Source organism: Malus domestica, chromosome 15 (genome assembly GCF_042453785.1).
Source record: "Malus domestica chromosome 15, GDT2T_hap1".
NCBI lineage: Eukaryota > Viridiplantae > Streptophyta > Magnoliopsida > Rosales > Rosaceae > Malus > Malus domestica.
The window spans coordinates 9,476,523-9,497,434 of record NC_091675.1 but is presented as its reverse complement, the minus strand read 5'-3'; the positions used below and the strand labels follow the sequence as shown (position 1 = coordinate 9,497,434).

General features: G+C 38.5%; 4 protein-coding genes across 4 annotated transcripts; 3 read left to right on the top strand and 1 right to left on the bottom strand.

The window, feature by feature from the left end:
• The first annotated feature begins 2,265 nt into the window (after nucleotides 1–2,265).
• On the top strand, nucleotides 2,266–3,395 carry LOC103456247 (uncharacterized). The gene has a single exon (XM_008395930.4). It carries the CDS (start codon nucleotides 2,370–2,372, stop codon nucleotides 3,042–3,044), a length of 675 nt encoding a protein of 224 aa, XP_008394152.1. The 5' UTR covers nucleotides 2,266–2,369; the 3' UTR covers nucleotides 3,045–3,395.
• Nucleotides 3,396–6,516: 3,121 nt separating this feature from the next.
• On the bottom strand, nucleotides 6,517–9,082 carry LOC103456248 (mitochondrial inner membrane protease ATP23). The gene is made up of 5 exons (XM_008395931.4): nucleotides 8,298–9,082; nucleotides 8,007–8,128; nucleotides 7,538–7,675; nucleotides 7,339–7,422; nucleotides 6,517–6,949 (listed from the first exon to the last, which is right to left on the bottom strand). The coding sequence occupies exons 1-5, from the start codon at nucleotides 8,404–8,406 to the stop codon at nucleotides 6,815–6,817; spliced, it is 588 nt and encodes a 195-aa protein (XP_008394153.1). The 5' UTR covers nucleotides 8,407–9,082; the 3' UTR covers nucleotides 6,517–6,814.
• Nucleotides 9,083–12,217: 3,135 nt separating this feature from the next.
• On the top strand, nucleotides 12,218–15,486 carry LOC103456230 (calcium uptake protein, mitochondrial). Its single transcript, XM_008395907.4, has 7 exons — nucleotides 12,218–12,676; nucleotides 12,773–12,840; nucleotides 13,387–13,610; nucleotides 13,695–13,778; nucleotides 13,878–14,091; nucleotides 14,566–14,862; nucleotides 14,969–15,486. The coding sequence occupies exons 1-7, from the start codon at nucleotides 12,313–12,315 to the stop codon at nucleotides 15,134–15,136; spliced, it is 1,419 nt and encodes a 472-aa protein (XP_008394129.1). The 5' UTR covers nucleotides 12,218–12,312; the 3' UTR covers nucleotides 15,137–15,486.
• A 1,034-nt stretch (nucleotides 15,487–16,520) lies between these two features.
• Nucleotides 16,521–20,514, top strand: LOC103456229 (protein PHOX1-like). The gene is made up of 4 exons (XM_008395906.4): nucleotides 16,521–16,859; nucleotides 17,131–19,153; nucleotides 19,248–19,488; nucleotides 20,132–20,514. The coding sequence occupies exons 2-3, from the start codon at nucleotides 17,140–17,142 to the stop codon at nucleotides 19,394–19,396; spliced, it is 2,163 nt and encodes a 720-aa protein (XP_008394128.1). The 5' UTR covers nucleotides 16,521–16,859; nucleotides 17,131–17,139; the 3' UTR covers nucleotides 19,397–19,488; nucleotides 20,132–20,514.
• Nucleotides 20,515–20,912: the final 398 nt, after the last annotated feature.

The following is a 20,912-nucleotide window of genomic DNA, read 5'->3' as shown; positions in this document are numbered from 1 at the left end:
ACGTAAAGGGACCAACTGCATCATTATTATCCTGAACCACCCTGCCCCATTTTTTGCCTCCATACCAAAATTCGAAAAAAATAGATAAACAACCAAACCTACCGGTCTTCTTATTTTAAAAAGGTAAAACAATATAAGGGTGCGTTTGTTGTACCGGACTGTCTCGGACTGGACTAGTTGCAGGGACTAAACTGGACTGGCTTAGACTAGACTAAGCTAAGCTGGACTAGCTTAGTGAAACGTTTGGTGCAGTGTCGGACTAAAAATAAGGATAATGAAATAGTTATCAATGTTCGAAAGAAACGGGGGCTTTTGAGCTCTCAACGTCAAAAGAAACTCAACTAATTTTCAGACATTGCAACCACAGTTGGAATCAAACATGCATCCATAACCCACAATCTATGGCAAATAAAATTACGATTCTTCGTCAGTTTTCTCAACAACCAAACAACTTGTAAAATATCCATTGAAGAACAGCACAATCAACATTTCCAAATCTTTATCTTCAATGTAAGAACAACATAAATTCGAAGAATAAATGTAAAACAAAAAATGACCAAAACAAAAGAACCGATCTATATCACCAATTATTCAAATCCAGAAAACCCAATTGAACCCAATTAAAAATAAACCCAAACAATCCAATTTTCCAACAGATCTTTTAAACTAGACAAATTGTTAAAATCCCAGATGACAAGTTCACTGCTTGGATCCCAAAGATCAAAAGAGAGAGTAGTGCTTGGAAAAACCCAAATTGATCCAATTTCTCTAGCAGATCTTTGCAATCCGTTTTTGCCTTCAAACCTCTGTCTTCGAACCTCAACTTTCAAACCTAGCCTTCGGTCGTCAACCCCAGCCCTCAGCTGATCGTAATATCAAGTAAACTTTCTCCTTTCTAATTGATCCACGGATTGAGCCCGACCCATCGGTGGTGGTAAATAGATTTTGGGATTCAGGTGGTGGTTTGGGTTGGCGGTGCACAGAGATATAGCAAGGGAAGATCCATGTGGGGAGAGAGTGGGAGGATTTGACGGCGAGGTCGTCCAGTAGGAAGAGAACGCGACGCGAGTAGACAAAGTAGACGAAGCAAATAGCGGTCTTAGCAGTCCGCTTCATTTTGGGGGGACTATCTGAGACCCTCTAGCGAGGTCGATAGTCGGGACGAGTCCCACCTAGTCCCACTAAAGTTAGTCCTTGTGATTAACAAACACAACACTACACTAACTTTTAGTCTAGTCTAGTCTAGTGAAGGTTAGTGAAGCCAAACAAACACACCCTAATTGTATAAATCTCTACTGATTAATGAAACCTCTTTGTCAATAAAAAACATGATGAAAAGATAAATTAATCTTTTATTATACAAAAAAATAATGGGTAATAATGTAATTTCATATGTCTAAATTTTACTATTTTTTAATAAAGCCTCACCTACAGATGATGTTAATATACCTCCAATATTAAAAAAAAAAACACTAAAAAAAAACCTCTCACTCCTCCCACGTTTTCTCTCTGTCCCTCTATCCTTCTCATTTTCTAAAAAAATGTGTTCATACACACAAAATATGTAGGCAAATGCTAGTATAAAACACTTACTGTCAACCAAAACTCTATGAAATTACCAGTTTAGTCATCTAATTAAAACAGAACATTAATAAGAAATATGAGGTAGAAATGTAATTTCACGTAACCAAATTTTACTGGTTTTTTTTCAAAACATCACCTACATGTAATTATAACATATCTCTAATTTAAAAAAAATAATAAAACTTCTCACTCCCACATTTTCTATCACTCTCTTCCTCTCATTCTATTTCAAAAACAAAAATAAAAAATTTTCTCACACACTTTGTGTGTGCCTGCTAGTTTATATTAATAAAATAGTAAAAAAGCAATAAACCTAGGGACCTAGGAGAATAAAGCCCAAAAGTGTGGGGTTAGATAAGGGATTACACGCCGAACGAGCCAATGGCAATACGTAATTAAGAGAAGATTACTGGGCCTCTCGTCCTTTCAAACGCAAGCGTTTCCATAGAGTTTGTACGTGGCCTGCTCTGGAGTGGCCCCACAGCAGAAGCTGAACAAGCGGCTCCAACTTTCGTCCTGTTCGGCCAGTCCCCATCACTCCAGCCGTTGGATAAGATTCCCAATGTCAGAAAACCCACCAATCCTGCAAACCGGGATTTCCAGATAACCCCCAGATATCCTCCTAATTACCACCCGCCATCCCCCTTCCTGATCTATAAAACCGGCCCTTGAAACTCGATAGGTTTGCCAAATCCAACGCCCTAGGGGCCTTTAGGGAAAAAAGACCTCTCTCTCTCTCGTTTCTCTCTCCTCTCATCACTTACTTTCTCTCTCTACTCTCTCCAATGGCGACCGCATCCTATTCATCGAGAGCGAGAACCCGGTCCAATGGAAGCGGACCGGTGCTCCGCTCGCTCTCGCCTTCTGGGAGGTTCTACGCAGCTTCCAATGGATCCGCATCAGGTTTCGCTTCTTCGACAAGCTCCAGCTTCTCGTCTCCGGCTTCCACCTTCTTCCAACACCACCAGGACCACCACTACTACAATCAGCAGATCCACAATAACCACCACCACCACCACCGATCAGCGTCTCCGACGCGTGTCAATCTCTATACCTCCTCCTCTCCGTCTCCGTCCGTCCGATTCTCCATCGACCACCGATCCATCTCTCCCAACCATCATTCGAACCGATCCATCGCCGTTTCGAAGAAAAGCGGCCCGATTTCGATGCCGAAGAAGACCTGTATGTGCTCGCCGACGTCGCATCCGGGATCGTTTCGCTGCAGCCTCCACAAGAACCAGGGAGGGAGTCAAAACACCGGATCTTTCCCGTCGAACAGGTTGAATATGCGCAGATCCGCTATGACGAACTCGCTGGTTCGAATCGGTGGAGTCGAAGGCGAGTGGGTGAAGCGTGCCTTGACCGCCCTGATTCGGCCTTGCGCTCACCAGCAGCGGCGGAGAGCTGGGTTTCAGCCGCGGCCGAGCCGGCTCTCCGTCATGTCCACCGCCCACGACTAGAGGCGAGTTACGATTCACATCGATCTCTCTGATTTTTCATTTACAGAGTGACAGAACAGACAGGTTGGTTATTTTCGGCCATTTCTCTCTTTTTCCGATCTTTGAACCCGGCGAGTCGAACTCGGAGCGCACAGTGATCCGATCCGACCAGATACATCCGATGGCCCAGATGAGTCACCTCAACCAACTCGGACGAGTTATGAAGCGGCGGCGCCGAGTCAAGCCTGCGAGTTTTGCACTTTTGGGGATACACGGAACGGAACCGACGTCAAGTCAAGAAACCCTGTGAAAGAGAAACCCCATATTTGTAATTGATTGCTATCGAAAATTGGAAGGACAGTTGTTGGACAATCTGATCTAATCCCCCAATTAATCCCCCTAATTAAAATCTGATTAAGGACAAATTAACTAGCAGTTCAAACCATTAGTGACACCGCGGTTGAGTTCAATCCGTTTGTGTTTGCGGCGTTTGGGGTGTTCCGTTATGTTTGCCGTCTCCGTCCGTCACCGTTCCGTTCAGTGCGTTCGCGTTGTCCGATACGTGCGTTCCGTCCGTTCAGTCCGTCGTATTGGTATACCAGGTTTCGTTTGGGTCCGTTGAAGGTATATTCTTTTGAACTATTTGATTATTTATTCGATAATTTATTTTTCTAATTATTTACTCGTTAATTTATTTTCTCTGACTTTTGTTCCTGTTAGCTTTCGTGGTTTATTGCAGGTGTGAAGGTATTGGCTGATAATTTCCGTGGGAGATTGTTTAAAAAATATAAATATATATTCGTGGGACTTTTGAAAATTTTGAACATGACTTTTGGAACTGAACATTGGAGTTGGCGCCTCCCATTTGACAAATTGAACCTTCTTGGGAAGAATATATTATTATGACCAAACAAGTTAAAAAGAAATAAAATTGAGGTAAAAATAGATAATAATTGGATTTAAGGAATGAAAAATATAAGTTTAATGTTAACATGAAAACACCAAGAAAGCTGTGTTATTCAGACTTGAAACATTATTTAAATTTCAAAACACCAAGGTTATTGAGACGAAGAAGAAGGTTATTGAGACGAAGAATGATGTCACTGAGACTCAAAATATTATTTAGAAAAATGCAATGTATTATCTTTTGAATTGTGGGATTAAGATCGAATGGCGGGTTAGATTATAATTATTTTGGACCGTCGGTTTTAAGAGAGGAGGTAGATTGTCTGCTCTTCTCATCTTCTTCTATTTTGTGCAGTTACGGTTAAATTATATCAACATTTTATATTAATTTTTTTTTTAGAAATAATAAGATAAAAAGAAATAAAAATATAAAATATTGACGTGATTTAACCGTGAGAGCACGAATAGAAAGGGATGAGAGCACGAATAAGAAGGGATGAGAAATGAATTCAAACAGGAGGAGGGCGGACAATCTACCTCCTTTAATCCTTTAAGAGAAGGGGAGTAAAAGCCAAAGAGCGTGACCTGGCCCCATTTATATTCCTTAACGTTTAATCTGGCGCCAAGCGTGATGGGTGCCGTGATGGGGAGAATTAAAAAAATAAAAAAATAAAATAGTAATAATAAAAGGACCAATAATAAAAGAAAAAAAAATAAAGGAAAAAGCTAGATGGAATTGAGGGAAAGGGATCAAGAGAGGATCCATTCCTTCTAATTCACTAAATCAGGAAATCTGTGTCGTTGAAATTTAATACAACGGTTACAAACAGAAGCTCACTTTAAAAGTTATAATAACTTCAACCGTTAGATTAAATTTCAATGTCACAGATTTTCTAATTTGATGGATAAAGAAAAAGGGATCCGGAGATGATTCCTTTCCGGAATTGAGTTGGAGCCTGGAGGTGGTGGACCAGAAATTTGTATGATGGAAAGCTGACGGAGCTTTGGAGAAGCATCTCCAAAGTTCAAACTTTAATTCGAGGTGGTTGTTGGGAGGTCCATTATTCTTTGTTTCCTTGTTACATATTTACATAGAATTGCTTGGTGTGCAAGTGGCATCCACAATCCAACGTCCTTGAAGAACAAGGAAAGGAAAGGAAGGATGATGATATGTTTTCTTGCATCGAACGCATGCGGGGTCACTCTCTTGATGTCTAGGTTTGAGGTGGATGTGTACTGACGCTTTGTATCATTGCTCATTGGATTTCACGCTTCTAAAATTGTCTAAACTGTTAGATAAACATAATTTCGCTTATAAATATGAGATTATTTCTAAATTTCATCGAGCGCATGATGTAAGAGATTTGCAGTTCGGCTAATCAAAACCGTTTTCTAGCATCTAAATTTTGAGTGCGATTTCAATCATCTCGATATGTTTTACACTACTAAAAGAAAGGAAAAAAAAAACCTCCTAGTTCAATATTCTACCAATCAACTATATAATAACACGCAATGTACATGTTGTCCCACTTATTCCTTCTACACTTGTCACTTGGACTATAGGGGTTTAAGAACTGATGAGAAGAAGATCAAAACGAAGTAATATATTAATTTTTTTTTCTTTTCATAATTTTTTTTTTTGAAAAAAAGGAGGTAAAATTATAAAAATTAAATTGACATGAACACAACATGTAATTCGCATGCCCTTTGACTGAATCATCCTATGAAGTTAGGAGGATGAATCTATAATAACGTACACACAATACGTGTAAATATGATATGATAAGAGGTGAGAATAAAAGTAGGGGTGTGCTATCCACACATCCTTTTTTACTTCTCACACACCCTTATTAATTTTTGTCCGTCGATCTTCTTTAATTCATCTGATCCAACGGCCGAAAACCAAAGGTGTGAGAGAAGTAAAAAAGGGTGTGTAAGTAAGCTAGGGAGGAAAAATGGTGTTGGACCAAATTGATCACCATCCTAATTGGATGTTGGGAATCATAATGGTGTTGGACCAGCGCCATCCGCCAAGTCTCCACCGTCCTCTCCATCTTCTTCACCTAAGTCTGCACCATCATCAACGCCCCAATCGGCGCCAGCCAGTTCACCATCATCCAAGACCAAGAGTGACTCATCAGCTTCCGGAAAGAAGTCCACCAGTCCGGCTGCATCCCCCAAGTCTGAGACTAGTCCCTCTCCTTCACCTCTAGCTCCCAGAAGCCCGCCGAGGCTCGAACACCCCAAGCCTCGGCCAAGGCTCCCTCTAAATCTAATTAGAATCAAAATCCAGAAAGAAAAAGGGATATCCATGTGATCACCATATGGTCCAAGATCCCGAACTGTGAGTAATAGCCTCTAACATTATGGGGTCTGCAGAACAGGCTCATCTAGTTACTACTTAGTAGAACCAATAAATTACATGGTCGTTTTGTTGGCCTGACCATACACATCAAAGAACTGCAGGGGTCGTTTTCGATGAACATGGTATTTTTCTGATAGAAACTCTCTTCTACAATGCCCATGATCAACATTCAAGTTGCACACTTTGGATATGTATTAATAAAACAACACGTAGTTCGTCAAATTTGAAGGAAAAATAAACACGATAAGTTGGCATTACTTTGAAATGTAAGCACAAAAAACAACTGTTATCGGTGTACAATTTGTATGACAATCTGATACAGTAAAATTTCTTCATACAGCCATGTAAAGGAAGAAAATGATTTTTTTAATTGAATATATCTTATGCAACCAAAAAAATAATAATAAGGGAACAACCCTGTTTCTCTTAATGGGCAGTCTCCTGCAATGCCAAACTAAAATTTTGAAAAACATGGAGTTGACAGTTGGGTTGCGATCAGGAAAATACCTAGTACTGTTTCTTAAGGAGCTCTGTCAAAGGGCTGGGTATCATTGTAACAAACATCCCAAACAGCTTCCATGGCATCCTTTGCGGCTGCTTCTGAGCAATGCGGATTACAAATGACTGATTTCATAACTCTTCGTCTCACACAATCCTTCCAATGTCAAATCAAGAATCCAATGACAAGATACAGTCAGTCTACAAACAATAAATTAGAGCAAATGGAAAACAACTAAGAATATGGGAGATTTTCTGCATCTCCAGTTTATTTCAACCAATTACCATGATTCATTAAAACCCCTATTTTTTAATTGACAGTGAGACAATCAAAGAACAAGAGAAATCAAATGACTTTGTATTCGGTACAAATCCAAACTTTGTTATATATGAAAAGGGCTGTTTCCCCCTTCCTACAACCGTAGGTCTTTGGCATTCATCTTTCCAAATCAAAATAAGGTAAAGACTAGTTCGCTTTGTACGCAAAGAAAGTATCCAGAAGAGTATATCTTTAATTTTTATTTAAATTGAAGCCAAATAACTCACTTGTTCATGACCTCGAATCTTTACAAAACCCCGCAACAATTCCCTTTTATAGTGGCAGTCACCACTTAGATGGGCAGCACGAATCTGTTCCAGAATGACGGTATGTAAATACTTGTGAAAAATATAAATAAACTTGAGGTTTGAAGATTACACTACGTCCAGTACAAGAAAAAGATTCAGTTGCTATATCAACGCACACCTCACTGCAAGCATGATGAGCACAATTAGCCCAGTCCAAGTTTTTAGCACGACAATCGTCAAAAGCGTGGATTAGCTCGTGTATCACTACTTGGTTGACATCGTCTTGCATTGTCATGTGATTACTACACACCAGTATCTAGTACAAATGCAGACATAGAGAACAGATAAATATATCAGATTCAGAACAAGCTCATCCCACAAACATTTACTATTCCGAACTGTAACAGAATTCTTCTACAAAGAATCAATTGGCCGAGATAACTGAATGGCAAGAAACTATGTTCCGCCACTCAGTTCACTCGAAGATTGAAACTTTCGAAACACAATGTTCATTCGAAGTAGTAATATGCAGATTCTATTGCATTTGCTAAATTCCAATTGCGAAATGAAGTTTGCTGAAATCTGAAAAAATCAGAGCTTTTCAACTAAACAAATAGAAACGAAGAGAAATAGCGATTGAATTGTACCCCTTCGCCGCGAATATAACCGCCAGCAATCTGCTTATTGCAATTAATGGCCTTGATGAACCTGTCCCCAATCCCACACCCAGACTGCTCCAAATGCTTCAACAGAAATTTCACCATCGGAGCTGTCGAAGATAACAAACGACTGAGAAACCATGCTTGGTTGCAGATAACAAACGGAATTCAAAGATAAACCCTAGAAGACCTAAAACCCTAAACCCTGAGCAAACATTAGAATTCATGAAATGAATTTGTTTAAAGGAAAATAAAACGCGAGGGAAAGTAGGAACGTACTCCGGAGGCTCCTCTGGATCATGGTTTGGCATTCCTCCAACTTCTTGCCGCCGTTGACGGCGGTGGAGAAGCTTGTGGATCCGGGTTCCTGTGGGGGTTCAGCCGCCATTGATTGTGTGAATCGAGTTTAAAATTCTTTCTATCTGGCAGAGGAGCAAAGAGAAGGTGTTGGTCGGGTCATCCGGTTTGGATTTGAATAAAAGGTTGTGTCCTGGGCTTGTGGGTTTATCTGGCCCACGTTCACTGGGTTTCACATTGCGCTCACCAGCAGGCGGAGAGCTGGGTTTCAGCCACGGCCGAGCCGGCTCTCCGTCATGTCGACCTCCCACGACTAGCGGCGAGTTACGATTCACATCGATCTCTTTGATTTTTGTTTTACAGAGTGACAGAACAGACACATATTGGTTATTTTCGGCCATTTCGCTGTTTTTCCGATCTTTGAACTCGGCGAGTCAAACTCGGAGTCGCACATCGCGGCCGCTGCTAATCCGATCCGACCAGATCCTTCCGATGGCCCACATGAGTCGCCTCAACCAACTCGGACGAGTTATCAAGCTAGCAGGTCAATCCATCAGCGACACAACAGTTGAGTTCAATCCATTTGTGTTTGCCACGTTTGGGGTGTTCCGTTATGTTTGCCGTCTCCGTCCGTCACCGTTCCGTTCAGTGCGTTGTTCTCGGCGTTTGCGTTGTCCGTTACGTGCGTCCGTCCGTTCACTCCGTCGTATTGGCTTACGGGGTTGCTTTTGTTTTCGTTCAAGGTATATTCTTTTGAATTATTTGATGATTTATTCTTTAATTTATTTTTCTCTAATTATTCTTCGTTCGTTTATTTTTTCTAACTTTTGTTCCTTGTCGCTTTCGTGGTTTAGTGCAGGTGTGAAGGTAATAATTTTCGTGGGAGATTAGTTACTACAACAACAAAAATATTTATGGGACTTTTGAAAATTTTGAAAATTAACACTTATGGAACGGAATTTTGGAATCAAACTCAGAACCTGCGGTGGGAAATACTAGCAATAAGAATCGAACTCAGGATTTACAATGGGAAATACGAACCTGGAATTCATTCTCGACTACTAATCACCCGTGATGGTTAAGCTGGATGGAATTGAGTTAGTGGGCCATACATCTATACTATTATTAAGAGAACCCTGCTTGTCAAATTTTTGTTTTTTTTTTCAATTTTACCCTCACTTTTGATACACAACACTTACATAAGGAGGGCAAAATAGTAATTTTGTATCTTTTGATAAAATGACAATCTTATTCCTATTTTTCATATTTTACCCTCACTTTTGATACATAATATTTACATAAGGAGGACAAAACAGTAATTGTGTAATATTAAGATAAAATATGCACTTATTGAGATAAATTGTTCTATCATCATTTTTTTCATACTATTTTTAAAATTTTAAAAACTAATCACACTCCTTAATAAATAAATAAAACAAAAAAAAAAAATGAAATTGTTCACATACACACAGTGTGTGCTTACGGGCTAGTTTGTATGATGGACAGCTGACCGACATTTGGAGAAGCATCTCCGAAGTTCAAACTTTAATTTGAGGTGGTTGTTGGGAGGTCCATGTCCACTATTCTTTCTTTCCTTGTTCTATATTTACAGCGAATTGCTTGTGTGTGTGTGCAGAAGAACAAGGAAAGGAAGGATAATAATTTGAGGTGGACATGTACCTCATCCCACGCTTTTATATCTTTTGCTTGATGGGCTTTAAGTTCACCAAAATTGTCTAAATCGTTAGATCAACATAATTTTGTTTATAAATATGAGATAATTTATAAGCTTGCATGAACCGCAAAATGTAAGAGACTTGCAGTTTGATTAGTCAAAATTATGTTTTGACATTCGATGTTTTGAGTTCAGTTTCACTCTTCTTGATATGTAGAAAAAGGAAAAAACAACTTCCTACTTAATATTCTATCAATCAACTATACATTACTTTTTTTCTTTTCATTAAAAAATATATATATACACACACACACACACACTTGGATAAAACGAGATAAAATAGTGGAAACTAAATTACATGAACACGAGACGTAGTTTGTGTGAAATCTATAATCACGTATACACACTATGTGTGAAGGATGATATGATAAGAGATGACTGAGAATAGAAATAAATGAAACAAAGGAAAAAAAATGGAAAAATTAGTATCCGGTCCCTAGTTCTTACTGTTCATTGACTAAGACCTTATTAGTTCTCAAAATTTGATTCAAGTCCTTAGCAATTAATGTGATAATGAATTTATATGTTTATTATATAATTTTTAATATAAAAATTAGTAATTAATTTAGGGTTTAATACTCACACCTCTATTAAACTTCTAATTAATTTTCAATTCAAACATTTCCAAAATAATAATAAATTAAATTAAATTAAGTTTGTACCTATTAGTTTTTTTTATATATTTATAAAGATTCTCAATTTTTTAATCTTAAATGTACCTATTCTCAAATATATCAATTTGTTATATTTAAAATGTACCCTTTTTTTTAATATAAAATCCTTTCAAAATTTTTAATCCATGTTTAAACTTATATGGGTACATTCTTCTTCGTTGATTTGAGAATGTATCCATGTTTTTGTACAATAACTTTTTTTGTTAATTTTGGTTATTGTACCCATGCATATATGTGTATATACACACACACACAAAATATAATAGAGAGTATAATTTATATTTTATTATTTTTAATCCCATAAATTATGGGTTTTATTTAAAATCTAATTAATATAAACAATTAAAAATTTCAATTTTTAATTTTTAATTAAAAAAATATAGTAACTTACGTTATTACATTAATGTTAGGGACCTCAATAAAAAACTAAAAACTAACAAGGTTTCAATCAAAGAATATTGATAATTAAGAACCGCATTCAAAGTATCCCAAAAAAAATAGTGGTGGACTAATCCAGAATTGAGGGTTGGAAATAATATTTGAACACAAAATGGCATATCTTATTTTTGTATGGCAATAGAAATGACCCATCTTATTTTTGTATATATATATATATATATATATATATATATATAATATCTTTGAGTCGCTAAAAAAACAACGGAAGCATCTCCTCAGTTTACATTTTAACCCAATTAATTATGATATAAAAATTTCAAAGCATCAATATCTTAACTTTTTTATCAAGTACACACATTAGTAATTCATAGTTTTCGATCCTCCAAGTGATTTTGGAGTTGCCATCCATATCAATGCAGAGCATCAGGTAACAATAAAATATGATTTGACTCTAGGCTTTGCCAAGTATGGGGTTCGAACCCATTACGCTTGTGAAAACTAGGAAGCACATGACCGTTAGCCTTGTAATATTTTGCACATAACAATATATATATTATATATACATGAAAACAAAAGTTTGGGGCTAGCAAAATACGAGAACAGTGTGCATTGACGCCACTTGCATACAATTTGAGCCGGTTGTGGACGCTAGTAATATTTAGGTTGTTTTATGGTCGTCAAAAATATATTATTGTTCTCGATTATAGTTCAATATTTAGTTTTCTCAAATATCTCAAAAGAATTAAATTTAACCATAGTAAACTTATAAGTTGTTAATTCACTCACTCAGTACCTATCCAACGTTTCGTATATATACCAAAAGGTCATTCAATAGTGAGGTGATAAAATCATGATTCACGTTAAACTGATCTATTTACATACAAATCTCATGATCGTTAATAAACGAGTTTATCATTTTACATCTAGTTTTCTAAATTTGGGCTATTCACCAAAAAAATAAAATGGGAACAATTTGGGCCATGTTCAATCCTTTTTTGGGCCTTTACAGGCCCATAATACATTCACCGACCCAACATACATACCATGTGCGCGCGGTCCCGCCCCCGGTTTTTTTTTTGTACAAATCTGACGGCCCAGATTCCCTTATCATCGTTTCCTTCTCCAACTTTCACAACGTCGTCGTCTCCGTCCTTTCCTATCTCTGCAACATTTTGCGCAAAATTTTCCCATGTCCCGCTTACGATCCCTAATTCGATCCACACCGTCCATCCACAAACGCATCCCAGTCCGCCAACTGTCCGCCTCACCACAACCGTCGTCGCCTCTCTCTCTGATCGCCGCGTCGAACTTCGAGTCAAACCCTCCCCAAAACCCCTTCCATGGCTCGTTCCTCAAATGGATCTCGGGCTTCGCGGTGGGCTCGGGAGTAGGTCTTCTGTACTGGTCTTCCCCCGATTCCGATTTATTCAAAACGTCATCGTTCGCTGACTGGTCAACGGCGGAGTCGGGACTGGCCGTGGAGGATCGGCCGTCACGGTCCTTTTTACGGAAGTTGTCTTTGCCCGAAATTGGCCCTGGGTTTCTCTTCGGAGGCAAGTAAAGTGGCTTCTGAATACTCTGAACATTTCAATTTTGTTTGGAATTTTTATTTTATTTTTTGATTTAATTTTGTTAATTGGGTCTTGCAGATGCTTATAGGAGAAAGATTTTCTTCAACTACGAGAAGCGCATAAGGTTGCGGAGTCCGCCGGAGAAGGTACTCACCATATTAATAAGATATGAGAACATAATTAATTTCAGATTATCTGATAACTCATTGTTTATACAGTCTAATTTGGAATTTTTATCATTGCATACTAAGTTAATTAAGCCTAGGAAATAATTGATGGCATCGAAAGGAGTTTCGAGAACTGGGTGCAAACAAAAACAGAACTTTAGTTGACAATGCCCGACGGCATAGATGTCACGATTCCTAAACACATTCCTCTAATACTGAATTCGACGCGCACTCGTTGTTTTTGCTCATTGTATGTTAGATCTCGTCTATTGTTAAGTATTGTACCCTTTCATGTTGTTTTACTAATTGTTGTTTAGGCTATACGATGGCCATCTTAATTATTGTCACTTTTAGTTTTATTTACCCAGTATGTTGTAGCATGTATCCGTCTCTCCGTTTTTTTAAATCTGTTCTCTTTCTCCTTGTAACAATTATGCGATTGAAAACTCGAGTTAAACTTTTCCTAAGGAGAATTATCTAATGATATAACTTCCTGTTGACCGATGACTGTTGTTTTACATGAAGGTTTTTGAGTACTTTGCATCCTCTAGTACTGCAGATGGAGAGTTACTTATGACACCGGGAGATCTTATGAGGGCAATTGTGCCCGTCTTCCCTCCATCTGAGTCCAACCTTGTTAGAGATGGATATTTGAGAGGGGAAAGGAATCCTGGTGATTTGCGCTGTTCTCCTTCTGAATTTTTTATGCTTTTTGATGTAAACAATGATGGGCATATTTCTTTTAAAGAGTGAGTTCTACTTTTACGTGTTATGGCTGATGAAGTAAGCGGATGTTGGATCTTTTCCTCCTCTAACAATGTTCTTCATCACAGGTATATTTTCTTTGTAACACTACTCAGCATCCCAGAATCAAGTTTCTGTATCGCTTTTAAAATGTTTGACCTCGATGATAGTGGGTTAGTACTTGTACAAATTTCAAGCTAAGTTTCGTAATTGTTCTTCCTTGTTTCCACTATGGTTGTGAATCTGATTTGACTCTTTATATCGATACATAGACAAATTGATAAGGAAGAGTTCAAGAAAGTGATGGGTTTGATGCGAGCCTGCAATAGACAGGGCGCTTACCACAGGGCGGGACTTCGGCCTGGGCTAAAAGTCCATGGTTCCGTAGAAGATGGAGGGCTTGTGGAGTACTTTTTTGGCAAAGATGGGAAGGATTCCCTCCAACTTGATAAATTTGTCAAATTTTTGAGAGATTTACAGGATGAAGTAAGTTCCCAATCCTTTTCATTCCCTTGAATTTTAGAATGTTTGATTTATGTTAAATTTTCCTAGATCGCTTTTATTGCATAAAATTGGTATTGTACTTTCAGACATGACAGACCTAATATACGTTTTCTGGTGTGCATTTGTTTTCAAATTTGTGTAGAACAATTTACGAAAAGAAAGGGGGCTTACGGAGTAAATTATGGGGACTGACTAAATAGAAGCACTCAAATTATATTTGTAAGGGCTAATATACATCTAGAAGAATATACATAGAATTCTTCCAGTCTAGGTTTTTTGGTTTGATTTTTCAGCCTGACCTTATATTACAACAGTACGAGATTTTCGGAACTTACTTTGTCTTCATACCCATCTGGTTGATGATGCTACCCCGCCATGCTTTGATTATGGAATGCATGGAGTGCATTTTTTCCCTCAGAAATTTGTTCTTATTTGCACACTGTGATGCCTTTGTAGATGGTGAGGTTGGAGTTTTCCCACTATGACTATAAACTACGAGGAACCATATTAGCAAGGGACTTTGCTTTGTCCATGGTTTCTTCTGCCGATATGAGTCACCTAAGCAATTTGCTTGATCGGGTTGAGGAATTGAGCAATAAACCACATCTTAGAGACGTGCGCATCACATTTGAGGAATTCAAAAGTTTTGCCGAGCTCCGTAAAAAATTGCAGCCTTTTTCTTTGGCTCTTTTCAGCTTTGGCAAAGTCAATGGGATGCTAACGCGAGAGGATTTCCAACGTGCTGCTTCTCATGTATGATGCTGATATTTGTTTAATTCTTTGATCTCCATAGCAACAGATTGTCGTATCCAAATTATTTATGGTAATAATGTTGATTGAATGATGTGTACAATATCAGGTTTGTGGCGTATCTCTCACTGATAACGTGGTGGAAATCGTCTTCCAATTGTTTGATTTCAACCAAGATGGAAATTTAAGCTTGGATGAGTTCGTTAGAGTTTTACAGCAGCGAGGAAGGGACATTGCTCAACATGTGGAGACGGGAATCATGATTCATGACTCTTAAACCTGGCTACTTGGACCTGTGGTTGACGTTAGGATGATACTGGTTTGATAGTTCAAGGGGGCTCAGTACTCATGTAAATTCGCAAAGCTTAACCTGTAAGTTGCTAAGATTAAATTATAGCTCTAACGGTGACTACAGTTTACTGTTGTAGTGCTCCTTTGACAGAAACTTGTGTCTCACATGTCGTATACACCTCTATCTCTCTAATCACGTGCCAAGAGAAATAAAGAGAGGAGGAGCATACAACATGTGATGCGTAAGTTATTTCCGAAACTCTGGTGTTTAATGTAAAAGTCTGAAGTTCCATTATCTAGTTATTCCACAAAAGAAACTGAAAAGATTACGATTCACATATTGCTTCAATTAATGTCGTTTTGTTTCTATTTTTAATAAGCTATGAACGTTGCGTTTCGTTTAAAGCAATTATTACACCCCGTGGAATTAAAGTGATTCATAAACCAAACTTTGTGTTGGAAAATATGGAGAAATTCTTGCGTCCGGCAGTCGAGACCTCATAAGCCATGCGGCAGGCTCACAAAAACAGCGGGACGGTCTGTATTTGCTCCCGGTCGGGTTAGTCTGATGCCCTCTACCGGCTGCCGCACACAAGAACCCCTCCTACATGTGAGCTGCCAATACATGTAGGTCAACATTGCCACCGTTTTTACCTGCATTATTCGAGCATCCCCACTGACATGTATGCCAGCACCATCCCACCAGGCGCCAGCTTATCTCAATCATCACTGCACTTCACATCCCACATAATATCTGTAATAGCAAATCAACCAAACACACAATCATCATGAGGATGCTATCTGCTATGAAAACAAGGATAACCGCGTGTTACAGTTAGTTGCACATGTGCGCGTGAATGGTTTCTCGCTATTGATCTAACACATGTGCGTGTGAATGATTTCTCGCTATTGATCTGTAGTGGATTATGCATTCATCAATGGTCAAGATTCATCCATGCCTATGCCACTGAACATGTATCACTGTCCATCAAAACAATGCTGCAAACCAATAATATTAGAAAATTGTTATAGGAGTAAAAAGAAGAATGTGGATTTCCACGATTTTCTTGCTTAAATTTACTGATTTAATAATGACTTTATACATAAATGACGTAAAAATGGTTGATGTTGTTGGATCTGTAAATGAAGTTTGATGTTGTTTAAAACAACGATCACTTGAGTACTTGGATCGTTGACCACCAGAATGGTTGTTTCTAAAATTATTAACGTTGTGTACGCAATAATAAATTGGATCGTTTCTCTATTTGTTGCTTGGGATATGAATTTCGAGTTCGATACTCGATAGTAGCGTTTAACATATACAAACAAAATGTTTTTCATAAATATGGTGCGGAAAAAACCAAAAACACAAGTGGTGGCGGGGCAAGCGAAATACGGCGGTTAATGACACGCGCGCTCCTGAACGGTGGGAATGACCATGCCACTTTGGAAGGTTGACCTTGCCAGTTTGGAACGTGGACTTTGATTCGGGAAACCCTAGGGAGATAGAAATTCCCTTTGCAGGAGGAAATGATGCGTCGTTCCATTTGCATTTTCTTCTGCAGCCACCGATATCCACTCTCTGTTTCTCTCCCAACAATTCCAGACCCCGGTCATTAAAATTCAATCAAATTCTGATTTGGGTTTTTCTTTCTATCTGGATTAGCATCCACCAATTGCTGGTTCGGAGCTCTTAGAACAGCTACCAGGTTAGTGATAATTTTTTTTCTCTATTTTTTGTGGTTAATTTCTGGAATTAAAATTTGGGGTCTCGGTGTTTAATTTCTGGAATTTTGATTGAAAAGTTGTGTGTACAAATTACTTTAGCTTCAATTTTTGGGTAATTTTATTTTTGTGTCTGTTAATTTGATTCAGTTGTTTTTGGTCACCATCATGCATGAATTTGAATTGGGTTTTACCAGATACAATTGATTGATTATTGTATGTTCCTTGGTTTTTTGGGTGTGTGAATTGTTATAGGAATATCAAATGGGAAAGCCAATTGGGAAGAAGAAAGATCATGAGGTTCAAAAGCCAGGGAATGCTGGCAGTAAGCACAGCAAGTCCTCGGATCGAAACTCGAAAGCCTTTGATGAAGACACTGCAATCTTCATCAACATGTCCTATGAACTCAAAGAAGAAGGTAACAAGCTCTATCAGAAGCACGATCATGAAGGTGCGATGTTGAAGTATGAAAAGGCCCTCAAACTCCTTCCACAGAATCATTTTGAAGTTGCTCATCTGCATAGCAGCATGGCGGCATGCTATATACAAATGGGTATTGGGGAATATCCTCGAGCTATCAACGAATGTAATTTAGCGTTAGAGGTATCGCCAAAGTACAGTAAAGCGCTGTTAAAAAGAGCATATTGTTATGAGGCTTTGAATAGGTTGGATTTGGCATTGAGAGATGTTAATGCTGTGCTGAGTATGGAACCGAATAATCTAAGTGCGTTGGAGATTTTGGCGAGCGTGAAGAGGGTGATGAATGAAAAGGGTATTGTTTATGATGAGAAAGAGATTGGTATTGCTAATGTACAGAAGCCTGCTGCTGCTCGTTTTCATAAGGTGGTGAAAGAGAAGTTAAAGAAGAAGAAGGGTAAGAAAGTTGAGCAGAAGATGGAGGATAAGGTCGTTGTGGAAGAGAAGGTGAGTGCTGATAAGGATAAAGAAGTGGTTACAAAGACTGTTGAGGAAGATAAAGTGGTTACGAAGCACGCTGAGGAAGAGAAACTGGTTACAAAACATGTGGAGGAAGAAAAAGTAGTTGCAAGGCCAGTGAAGCTGGTGTTTGGAGAGGATATAAGGTGGGCACAACTGCCAGCGAATTGTAGCATGGGGTTGGCGAGGGAGATAGTTAAGGATCGATTTCCTGGCTTGAAGGGTGTTCTTGTTAAGTATAGAGATCAAGAGGGTGATTTGGTTACAATCACTACCACAGATGAGTTGAGGATAGTTGAATCTTCCTGTGATATGCGGGGCTCACTTAGATTATTCATATCAGAAGTCAGTCCTGATCAAGAACCAATTTACGAGGGATTGAGTGATGGGGAGGTGAGTATGGAAGACAAAAAACCAAGTAATGTTGTAGAGAATGGGGATACTGAAAACGATAGAATAGTGGAAAAAAGGTCTACTTCTGTTGAGGACTGGGTTATCCAGTTTGCACGATTGTTCAAGAACCATGTTGGGTTCGATTCTGATTCGTATTTGGATCTTCATGAGCTTGGTGTGAAGCTATACTCCGAGGCAATGGAGGACACTGTAACACTTGAGGATGCTCAAGAACTTTTTGACATTGCTGCAGATAAGTTCCAAGAAATGGCGGCTTTGGCATTGTTTAATTGGGGAAATGTCCACATGTCTAGGGCAAGGAAGCGAGTTTCCTTTCCTGAAAATGCTTCAAGGGAAACCATTACTGAACTGATCAAGGCTGGCTATGACTGGGCAAAGAAAGAGTATAAGAAGGCAGAGGGTAGGTATGAAGAGGCTGTGAAAATAAAACCCGACTTTTATGAAGGTTATCTTGCTCTGGGGCAACAACAGTTTGACCAAGCAAAGCTTTGTTGGTACTATGCTATTGGAAGCAAGAATGAGCTAGAAACAGAGCCTTCTTCAGAGGTGCTTAAGCTTTATAACAAGGCTGAGGACAGCATGGACAGGGGCATGCTGATGTGGGAGGAGATGGAAGAGCGGCGTCTAAATGGACTGTCCAAAGAAGAAAAATATAACACCCAACTGCAGAAATTGGGTTTGGATGGCCTAATTCAAGAGGTATCTGCTGATGAAGCTGCAGAGCATGCGGCAAATATGAAGTCACAGATATACCTCTTGTGGGGAACCTTGCTGTATGAGCGTTCTGTTGTGGAATATAAGCTAGGGCTACCTACTTGGGAGGAATGTTTAGAAGTTTCTGTTGAAAAGTTTGAACTTTGTGGAGCTTCTCCAACAGATATTGCCGTGATGATAAAGAACCACTGTTCCAATGAAACTGCACTGGAAGGTAAGTATCACATGTTAATGCAAATTTTTTACGGCTTTTAGAATTTAGAGCTGTTCGAATTTGAGACATATGATCAATTTTCATTCAAATGCAGGTTTAGGGTTCAAAATTGATGAGATAATTCAGGCATGGAATGAAATGTATGATGCTAAAAGGTGGCAATTTGGCGTTCCCTCTTTCCGGCTTGAGCCATTGTTGCGTCGGCAAGTTCCAAAACTTCATTCTATCTTGGAGCATGCTTGAAATTTTTGTGGATAGTTGGTATCCTTTCGAGGCTTTGCACAAATGCCTCAGGTTGCCTTAGTTCAACTTTTGCAGATTGCGTGGTTGCACAGGTAACTTGTCCTTTCGAATTAAAGCATGTCAAAATTGTCTTTGTTACACCTAGAATATTGATTTGATTACAGTTTGAATAGCTGAATTCTGATGGATTGATATGGATTTTAGAGAGTGCAAAATATGTTGAAAAGCCATTCTTTAACCAAAAACATGTTTTTAACCTGACTCATAAAACTTAAATGCAGTCATTGTGGTCTATCTTGTCAAGTACTTTAGGGCATGTTTGACGTTATTAGTTTTAGTTTTCATTTTTGTGTTAGAGAGAGATTGGAATACATAGGAAAGACGTGTATAGCGAAATATGCAAACGGAAACTTAAAACCAAAAAGCTTTTAAGTTTTAGCTTTCAAGATATTGTTTTGTTCATTCATCTTATGTCTTCCCCTTTCTCTCACTACCCTTTTACATCTCTCCATTTTTCCATATACTTTCCTCATCTCAAGAAAGAAAAGTGAAAACTAAAAACTAATAACGAAATGGCTATCAAAAGGGCTCTTAGTTTACCAATCATTAAGTGATTGTTTTTTTATTATAATTTTATAATTCTTCAAATCTTCATGGTCAGTGCAAAATCATATGAGTACGACTGGATTGAATGAAACATAATCTCTCTAGTTTCTTTTCTTTTGGTGATTGCAGGTCTTTTTTCTTTTCTGTCAGTGGACTGTTCGTTCATCTGCTTGTTTGCTACGGGAGCAAACAGAAGGTTTGTGTTGTTTTTGAATTCGAGTGAGGGTGATTGGGTCACAAAGTCACCGATCTCATTGGTTTCGTTTGTTCTAAGAGTCATTAGAGTAATTTTCCACAGATTGGGGTATAGGGTATATGATTGATTGGATTTGTTGGTTCAAAGAATAAGCAAAGTGGGAAGTTGGTAGCATAATTTTGCTTGTTACTCACTCAGCCTGCTCGGCCAGATTTGTTGTTGTTTGTCGTCATGTCGTTTGTAAGTTGCAAGTCTTGTAAACTTTGTAAGCTTTTGTGATTGTTATAAAATAGCAGTGAAAGATTTTATTCCTTTACCTTTACAAGAGATACGGAGATTTTTACTATGCTTCGGTCTATGACATGCAGCAGAGGAACGTGCTTGATGTGTGGCCAAGGATTCCGGTGTATGGTAAGCTCATGTGCATACTAGAAAACCCACGCTTAGTATCAGTCTACTTGAGGAATTATCAACGGGAAAACAACTTCAGGTGTATTTTGGTAGCCGGCATCGTACCTCAGCCTACACAATCACGTGATAAGAAATATAGATTTATAAATTTGAAATTTTTGGCCCTAATTTGATTAAGCCTCTTGTGAATTGTATATATCTCTCTTATAACGTGCTTAATCGTGTAACAATTTAGTCGCTTAAAAGTTTTACTCCAAATTCTAGGAACGATTAGAATAACATGGTAATATAATATGGCGTAGA